Source organism: Mauremys mutica, chromosome 15, assembly GCF_020497125.1.
Source record: "Mauremys mutica isolate MM-2020 ecotype Southern chromosome 15, ASM2049712v1, whole genome shotgun sequence".
NCBI lineage: Eukaryota > Metazoa > Chordata > Testudines > Geoemydidae > Mauremys > Mauremys mutica.
The window spans coordinates 20,031,377-20,040,521 of NC_059086.1; the positions used below are offsets into that span (position 1 = coordinate 20,031,377).

The following is a 9,145-nucleotide window of genomic DNA, read 5'->3' on the forward strand; positions in this document are numbered from 1 at the left end:
GTGGTTAGCCAGTGGGGTGAGACCAAAGTCCTTTTTGTCTGGCTGGTTTGGTTTGCCTTAGAGGTGGAAAAACCCCAGCCTAGGGCTGTGACTGCCCTGTTTAAGCAATTGGTCCTGATTTGGCACTCTCAGTTGGGTCCCGCCAGAATCGCTCCGTCACAGGGGGTGTGTGATGTTCCTCTGGTGTTATCTGGATGGGTGATCTGCTCGGTCACTCCAGCACTCGACTCTGGGAGCCAGCCCCACCCTGCTCCGCTGGGAGACCCCCACTCCTGGGCTGCTCCCCCACAGCCTCTGGCGTGTGAGCGGCTCCCAGCTCCGGGAGTGAGAACTTTGGGCAGCCGCTGCCTGGATTGTGCAACCGAATGTCACCAGCCGATATCTCCGGTCCCAGACACCCACCTGGGAACCTCCGTCCTGCAGTGCCTAGTTCTGCCCACTGGACGCTTCAAGCTTATATGAGTTCATCAATTTAACAAATAAATTGCCACGTACCAGGCTTGTTATCCCAAGGGGAATCTCTGATACGCTTCAAGCCAAACGCACTGCGTCAGGTAGAATAAACAAACTGATTTATTAACTATCATATTATAAGGATGAACATGGGGGTGGAGGGTGTTCCCCCCGAGGTACAGAGTGTCACTTGTGGGGACTAGCAGACTTAGGGGGGCTCTTTAAGCAGGAGTTAAGGGAAACTGAGGCAACAGGGAGCCAGCCGATGTCTGAGCACCCAGGAGCAGGCGGATGTGGGTCAGTGGTGTCTCTGCAGGCTGATCTGTAGGTCCGGAGGCTGCAGGGGCCAGGGGTGGGGAGCATCTCATGCCGGGGCCATGATGGTGAAGCTGAGGGGACTCTTTCTCTGCTCATCACTGAAGGGTAACAAAGCCTCGTTTAATAGAAAACTGCCCCCCACCCCCTGCAGGGGGGATTCAGAAATGCCCAGCTCCGAGTCCTAGCCCCCGCACTGCTCCCTGCAAGTGGCGATTTTCATGTCACCCCAGAACCAGGGTCTGGGGCCCTTGCGGGGAAGTTCCATGGGGGAGGATTAGCTGTGGGGCTCTCCCTTTGTTCACATTGTCTGGCCCGAGGTCCCGAGGAGGGGAACATTGGGGTCGCAGGGTGATGACCCCTCAATCTCTCATAGGGGCACCAACCAGGGATCACTTCCCCTCAGCCCCCCCTCCCTCCCCCCATCCCGGCTCACAGCGATGGATCCCCCAGCACAGCGGGGAAGGGACGACCCCACGGAGGGGCTGTAAACAGCCGGCGCCAATTGGTCACGGGCACCAGACCCTTCTGCAGCTTCGCCCGGAGTCAGGCTGAGAACCCCGGTGACCTGACAACTGATGCCCCTCCCCAGAGGGGCTGCAACCCAGCGCCGGGCGAAGGGTCCCTGTATAACCAGCCGATGCACCCCCAGGCATGGGCACAGGGGGGCTGTGGGGTGCCCAGGTTGGGCTGGTTTGTGGTTCTGTGTTTATTACAAATCTGGAGATTAACAGGAAGCAAAATAATATAAACAGCCACCTCGGTGCATCCCCTCCCCATCCCGGTGCTGAGCCCCCCACACCAGCCCCCATATCTGGGTCTGGGCAGGGCAGGGGGACAGCAGCTCGATGGGACGGGGCTGAGTGTGTGTGTGAATCCACCACCACCCCAACAAACACAGAGCACGGAGCTGGTGATCCCATAAACCCACCCCCCATCCCAGCAACCCAACCCCTGCCCCAAACCACTGAGTGTGCCAGGAGGAGGGAAGGTGTGAGGGGGCTGCTGGGGCCCATGTGGGTCAGGGTTGGGGGTCAGGCCCCATGGGGGAACAGGGGACACTTACCAGGGTCTGCGTCTCTTTCCATTCATCGATGTTGGTGTCTGTGGAACAGAGACACCCGCTGAGCTGCACCCCTGGCCAGCCCAGAGCAGAACCCCACACCCAGCTCTGACCCCTCCATCCAGCCATAGCGCTCAGAGCCTGGCACAGCCCACCCTTCCCCGTCCCACAGCATGGGCCAGAGTCATTAGCCCCGTGTTACAGAGAGGTAAACTGAGGCACAGAGCTGTCTGGGTGTTACAGCGGGATGGGGGCTGGGCATCTGATGCTTGTGTTCTCACCCTGGCTCAGGAGGGGAATGGAGTCTAGTGGTTAGAGCAGGGGCCCGGGAGCCAGGAGTGGATGGGGACCTAGAGCGGGAAGGGAGGGTGGCCCCAGGGAGCTCCTGGGAGTCCAACACTCTCAGCTGACACCGGCTACCTCTGGGGCCCTCTCCTTAGCCCCACCCAGCAGCAGCTGTAAATCAGGCCCCGCCCCATCTAGGTGGAGACCCCCCCAAGCCCCTCCCCAGGGGTCCTGCCCCACCCTGGTACCCCCTTGGGTGTGTTACTCACAGATGTGCTCTTCCTGAGCTGGCACCTTTAATGCCCCCATAGGGCTTGTGCTAAAAGAGAAAATTCCCTTGTAAATGTCATATCCCCCCACCCACGGGGGAGATTCTTCAACACACACAGAGAGCCCCCCCCCGCCTCACACTGAACCCAGTTCCCTAACCCCCCCTGCCCCAACCACCAGACCCCACCCCGCTCTAACCACTAGACCCCACTCTGCTCCCCAAGCTGGGGACAGAACCCAGGAGCCCTGTGACCCAGGCAGGTCGCTCGGGACGGGGAGGATCCAGGTTCCTACCTGTTTGGTCTCGATGCGGCTCCTCTTCCTGCAGAGGGACACAAACCACAATCCCCCATGAGCTGACTGGGATCCCCCGGTACCAGCGCCCAGCCACTCTCCACCCCCAGGGCAGCAGGGATGGAGGGCAGCACAACACCGTAGCATGTGCCAGGGGGAGGGGCAGATTAACTGGGGGGCTTTTCCTGACCCCAATCCTCCCTCGTTAGTGACTCGTTATAACGAACCTGATCCATAGTTTGGCTCCCCTGGCACCCCATGTACCGGAGAGGCCCGGTGCCGATGGCTCTTTATACAGGGACCCCTCAGCTGGCACTGAGATGCGGCTCCTCTGGGGTGGGACAGGTGCGTGTGTACAGGGATTACACATGCAACAGCGCCCCCTGCTGAGCCCCCCGCTCCTTGGCTTTCCCAGCACAGTCCCCCATCCCGCCCTGCTTAGCGGCAGGTTTAACCCTTCCCTCGCTGGGCGGGGCACTCACTGGCTCGGGTTTTTCTGAAGCAGACGAAGGCCACGAGGAGGAGGAGGAGGATGGCAGCTGCCACGCTCACTCCAGTGATGACGGTCAGACCTGGTGGTGCCGATTCGTCTGGGAAACAGCAGCAGCCGTGAGTGCCGGGCGGGGGGGGGGGGGGGTGGCGGCGGGCAGGGCGGGCAGGGGAAACCTTAGCACCGGGACCTCCCCTGCGGCCCCGGGACGGGAGGACTCTCGCTACCTGCCGCTGCCTCAGGGCTGGGGGACTCTCACTCCCCGCTGCGCCCCGGGGCCAGGGCGTGGGACAGAGCTTCTCCGGTCTGAGGGTCACAGTGTGTGTGTGTCGGGGGGGGGCAGAAAGTAGCGAATGGGTTGCGGGGCTGCAGTGTGGGGACAGTTTTGGGTGGGGCCGTGGGTGGAATAGGGGCGGGGCCCCGGGATGGGGCAGAAAGGGGCGGGGCTGTGGGTGGAGCCGCAGGCCGAGGAGGCGGAACAGGAGAGGGACGCAGGTGGAAGGGGGGGAGGGATCCCCCCTTGCTCTGGCCCAGGGCCCCAGTAAACCTTAATCCACCTCAGCCCGTGACTCAGCATCGGTCGCTACTGTCAGTCTCGGGGGGTGGGGGAGGTTGTGACTGGGCAGCCCCTGGACCCAAAGGTGCCATCTTCTGCTGGCGCCGGTAGGTGCTCGAACCCGCTCTGCCTCTGGCCCCACCCCGACTCCATGCCTGCCCCAACCCCTCCCACCCCCATTCCAACCCCTCCCCCAAAGTCCACACCCCAACTCCACCCCCTCCCTGCCCCTAGTCCAACCCCTTCCCCAAATCCCCACCTCCTCCCCTGAGCGCGGCGAGTTCCCGCTTGTGACGAAGTGTGTGTGTGTGTGTGGATGTTTCTTGTTTTCTCTGTGTTTTCCAGGGGGTTGCATGCAGAGGGAGGGAGACTCAGTGCCCCCGGGTGTTACTGGTTTAACGAGGGGAGGGGAGAGGGAGTTTGTTGGTACAGAGGACCGGAGAAGGAACTTGGGACCCCAGCCGATGGCCTGGAGGATGGAGACCCCAGCGACTGGTGACCTGGTGACCCGGAGACCCAGCTCAGGAGTCACAGCCGGTTCTGGCCAGTGGGAGGAAAATGGGCTGCGGGGAGAGGACCCCGGTGACCTGACCAGCCGGTTCCAGCCAGAGGGGGCCAGAGGGGGGCTGAGAGGAGAGGAGACCCAGGCCACCCTGCTTCCCTGGAGAGAAGACAATGGACACAGTGGGGGCTTGGGGCCGGGGATATCGGAGGCCCAGCTGGGAAGCAGGGGGGTCTCTGGGCTGGAGAGGGGGAGCAGGCAGAGCCCACCTGGATACAGGGGAGACTGGGATGTGCTGGACTGAGGGAGGCCAGGCCTGAGGCCCTGAGAGTTTCCTGTGCTGGGTTCAACTCTCAATAAACCCTCCTGTGTTACACTGGCTGAGAGTCGCTCTGGGCTAGAGACCAGGGGGCATCAACCCCTTTGGGGGGTGGAGGCCTGTGGGGGTCCAGAGCGAGTGGACTCCCTGAGGGGGCCCACGGCAGAGACAGACGCGCTAAGGCTCTGAGAGGGGCGGCTCCAGGAGGTGGAGGGGCCTGACCAGTGATGAGCTGCCAATTTTTTAACAACGGGTTCCCTCCTCCCTCCAAAATTTTAACAACGGGTTCCCTCCTTCCCCCCCCTCCGTGGGGGGGGGTCGTGCCCCATCCAGCCCCTCATGTTCCTTAACACACACACTCCGAGACCCCTGACCCATCCCCCCCTTCCCTGTCCCCTGACTGCCCCTTGCCGCCCCACCCAACCCCTCCTCTCATTCTCAATGGCCCCCCAGAACCCCTACCCCATACAACTACCCCTTCTCTCTGTCCCTGAGTGCCCCCACCACCTCATCCAACCCTGCTCTTTCCTGACTGCTCCCCGGGACCCTTGCCCCCATTCAATCCCCCTGTTCCCTGCCCTCTGACTGCCCTGACCCCTATCCACCCCCCCACAACCCACCCCCTCCCTGCCCCCTTACCACACTGCCTGGGGACCGGGTCCACTCTGCCAGGACCACGACCGGCGCCGCTCGGCCCGACTCCCCGGGCCGGGCCGGCGCCGGGGCCGGGCCGCTCAGCCCGACTCCCGGGGCCGAGCCGCTCGGCCCGACTCCCTGGGCCGGGCCGGCACCGGGGCCCGGCCGCTCGGCCCGACTCCCCGGGCCGGCACCAGGGCCCTGGGACCGGGAGCTGCTGAGCCAGCCGCACCTCCCCTCCCCCTCCGCGCCCCAGCTTACCTGCTGGCTGCCTCCATGCTGCTTGTTCAGGCTTCCCGCGAATATCTGATTCGCGGGAAGCAGGGGAGGGGGAGGGGGAGGAGAAGGGGGCGGAGCAGGAGAAGAGTGGGCGGGAACTTTTGTTAAATTTAGCAGCCCTTAACAAGCGGTTCTAAAATGGCTGCTAAATTTAACAACGGGTTCCCGCGAACCCGTGCGAACCTGCTGCAGCTCAGCCCTGGGCCTGACCCCGAGAGAGAGTGGACCCCCGAGAAGGGCTGTTGCTCTGAAAGGGGCACCCCCCATGGACCGCATGGGGCCATGAGTGGGCACGATCTGTGAGTCCGTGACAACGCTCCTCCCCCCTACCTCCCAGAGCTTGTTACGCCGTGAAACAGCTGTTTTGCAGCAGCAAGCGCTGGGAGGTAGGCGGAGAAGCAGGGACGTGGTGCACTCAGGGGCGGATGTGGGATGGGGACCGTGGCTGTTTGTGGGTGCAGAGCACCCACCAATTTTTCCCAGTGAGTGCTCCAGCCCCGGAGCACCAGGAGTCGGTGCCTATGCCTGGGCCCTGACTCCTCTCTGCGTCCCCAGTGCGGGGGCAACCGGGGGAGCATCCCCTGGGAAAGGCCCCTGCTCTGCAGCTCCCCCTGGGGGCAGGGATGCCCCCTACCTCTGCCCTGAACCCCCAGGAGCTGCTGCTCCCCCCATGGCTGGGGAACCCCAAGTGACTCCATCCCAGATCCACGACACTGTGTCCCCTCTGCCGGGCTCAGGGCTCAGGGCAGACCCTGGTTCTGAGCGTCCCATCAGTGCAGAGACCCCCTATGGGTCCGGCTGGGGATGGGGCTGGGAGCCGAGACACTGAGCTGGACCCTTCACCTGCTGCAATGATCTCGACGGGGTCGCTGGGCTCTGAGGAGATGAAGGGCTCTGACCAGGGCCGGTAGCTGCAGCTGTAGCTCCCTCCGTGCTGCCGGCCCACGGTGGGGATGCAGAACTCGGCCCAGGCCCCAGCAGAGTCCATGCGTTGCTGTGGGTTCAGGTGTCCAGCCTTGTGCAGGAAGAACCTCACGTCCCGGCGCTGCACCTGACACCGGATGGTGACGTCTGCCCCTGGGGCGGTGAAGTTTAGAGAGATGTTTGGTCTGGGTAAGCTGGGATCTGCGCACAGGAGACAGACACTGAGAGCCAGACCAGGGCACCCACCCAGCCCCAACTGGCCCCAACCACATGCAGATCCAGGGCCCCAAGCAGAGATTCTCTCCCAGATCCCAGAGTTCCCCCCACCCAGAATCCCGGCCCTGCGAGCTGGGCTCCCAGCCCCACAGTCACCGAGTCACAGCTCCCTAGTGCTTGGGATCCTCATATGCCGTGTGTGGCCCCTGCCTCATCCACTGCCCTGGACAGAGCGACTCACGGGCTGGTCTCTGGCAGGGCCTGAGCCCCACACAGGAAGGGAATCAGCCCCCTGGGAGGCAGGGAGGGGTCATTATCCCCGTTCTACACAGGAGGAAACTGAGGCACAAACAGATTCACTTTCCTCCGTGAGCTCCCCGGGACAGGGACTGTCTCCTCACTCTGTGTTTATGCAGTGCCTGGCACAATGGGGCCCTTATCAACACTGGGCTCTGCATGCTCCCCCAACACAAGGGATCCAGCACTATTGAGGCAGCGTTTGCAGACGTCTCCACTAACTGGGGGTGTCTCGGTTTGTGGGCGCTCGGCCTGAGATCTCCCAAGATTGAGGTGCCCCCACAAGGAAGGACACTTTTGAAAACCGCGACGTGCTCCCGTCACACAGAGTCTGTGGCTGCGCCAGGAGCTGGGGCCCAGCCCAGCGCCGTGTCCTCCAAGCCACCACTTCTCCTGCAGCCCCTGCCTCATTCAGCCCCGGCCAGGGCACTGCCTGGGGCGGGGCCTGGAGAACAGAGGGGTTGGGATCACGGGATTAAATAACGACTCCCGGTTCCTATGCACAAGGGGCAGCGTTAAAGTAGCCTCCCTGCCCCAAATCTCCAGGGGCTGCTGCTCCCTCCTGGCTGGGGAACCCACCAGTGACTCCGTCCCTGCTCCCCGGCCCGGCGTCCCCTCTGCGGGGTCAGGGCTCAGGGCAGAGCCTGGCTCTGAGCGACCCATTGGCACCGAGCCCCCGTGAGGTTCGGGCTGGGGGTGGGGCTGGGAACAGAGGTGCCGAGCCGGGCCCCTCACCTCTCACCGCCAGCTCCATGGGGTCACTGGAGTCCGACACGGTAGACGGCTCCGACTGGTTGTGATAGGAGCAGCTGTAGTTCCCGCCATCGTCCCGGCTCACGTTGTTGATGTGAAACAGAGCGAGATAGTCCGAATTCACAATTTGGACACGGTGTCCCTCTTTATTCAGCACGAACTGCAGGCCCTCATCCTGGCCGCAACAAAGGATGGTCACGGCTCCCCCCAGGGAGACCCCCCAGCTGGGGCTCAGCAGGGAGATGTTGGGTTTGGGGTAGCTGGTCTCTGCAGTGGGAAGCAGACAGGCCGTGAGACACAGGCCCCGTCACTCACTCCTGGGGCCCGTCCTCACCACACGGCCTCAGTGGTGGGTCAGACCCGGCGGCCCTGGGGACGGGCTCCAGGATCCCTTTCCACAGGGGCCAGAGTTTCCCCTCAGCCCTGGGCTCACAGCATGAGACACGGAGCAACTCAGCCCCTGGGGCCCAGAGCTCTGATCCCCGGTGGGTGACAGACCAGGCCAGTCTCCAAGGTCCATTCACTCCCTGGCTTCTCTGCTGGGGGGGCTGGGAGCCAGGACTCCTGGGTCCTGTCCCCGGCTCTGGGACGGGAATGGTGTCTAGTGGGGAGAGCAGGGAGGATGGGAGCCAGGATGGGGGCACAGCACCACCACCGACTTGTAGGGGACTGTGCAAGTCTCTACTATACACTGAGGTTTATAACCTTCAGCTCCGTCCATCACCCTGTAACCGATGTGTTGCTTGGGAAAGGATCCTCCTAGTCTGCACCTCCCTCTGGGGGCAGGGATCCCCCCTTCCTCTGCCCCAAATCTCCAGTGGCTGCTGCTCCCCGCTGGCTGGGGAACCCCCCAATGTCTCCATCCCCACTCCCCGGCCAGATATCCCCTCTGCTGGGCCCAGGGCTTTACGCAGAAAGAACTCCGTGTCTGGGTACAAACTCTCCCCTGAGCGCCACCACCCTGCTGGGGCTCACCCAGATCGTGGGTTTGGGAAATTCTCACCCTGATGTCAAGACCCGGCTCAGGACCCGGCTGCATGAGAGATCACCTGCCCCCCCGCCAGCCCCTCCGAGGCCAGCCAGGGAGCCTGACCAGTGGGCCCTCTGCAGCTCTGCCCCCGACCCCGGGGTTGGAAATAGCGTCTGTGACCACAGACTGTGGGAGTCGCATATGATTCACCTTTCCCCAGGCCAGGGAACGGGGGGGCTGCAAGTGCAGGGGAGGAGCTGTTGGGGGTTGGATCTGGGGGTGGGGGGCGGATCTGGGTGGTTCTCCCCATGGCTACACTGACCAAGAAATGTTCGGTCACCCCAAGGGGGATCTAGAGCCCAGAGACGGGCCCTGTTAGCGTTTGTACGAGCGGAAATAAATCCACGATCCTCACAGCCTGGTGGGGGCAGAAGTTTGAACCCGGTGGATGGTTCAAATCAGTGATGAGCTGCCAAAAAATTAACAACCGGTTCCCTCCTCCTCACCCCACGAGGGGGTCGTG

At 63.1% G+C, this 9,145-nt stretch overlaps 1 protein-coding gene across 1 annotated transcript; it reads right to left on the reverse strand.

Moving 5' to 3' along the window:
- Positions 1–555: 555 nt before the first annotated feature.
- LOC123350133 (leukocyte immunoglobulin-like receptor subfamily B member 3) lies at positions 556–7,953 on the reverse strand. The gene is made up of 7 exons (XM_044988532.1): positions 7,635–7,953; positions 6,306–6,587; positions 3,163–3,270; positions 2,681–2,708; positions 2,386–2,435; positions 1,835–1,872; positions 556–869 (listed from the first exon to the last, which is right to left on the reverse strand). The coding sequence occupies exons 1-7, from the start codon at positions 7,651–7,653 to the stop codon at positions 867–869; spliced, it is 528 nt and encodes a 175-aa protein (XP_044844467.1). The 5' UTR covers positions 7,654–7,953; the 3' UTR covers positions 556–866.
- Positions 7,954–9,145: the final 1,192 nt, after the last annotated feature.

Coding starts and splice junctions, on each gene's coding strand:
- LOC123350133 (XM_044988532.1), bottom strand. Junction 2,709..3,162: donor CTTCAGAAAAACCCGAGCCA/GTGAGTGCCCCG, acceptor GTCCCTCTGCAG/GAAGAGGAGCCGCATCGAGA. Junction 2,436..2,680: donor GCCGCATCGAGACCAAACAG/GTAGGAACCTGG, acceptor TTTCTCTTTTAG/CACAAGCCCTATGGGGGCAT.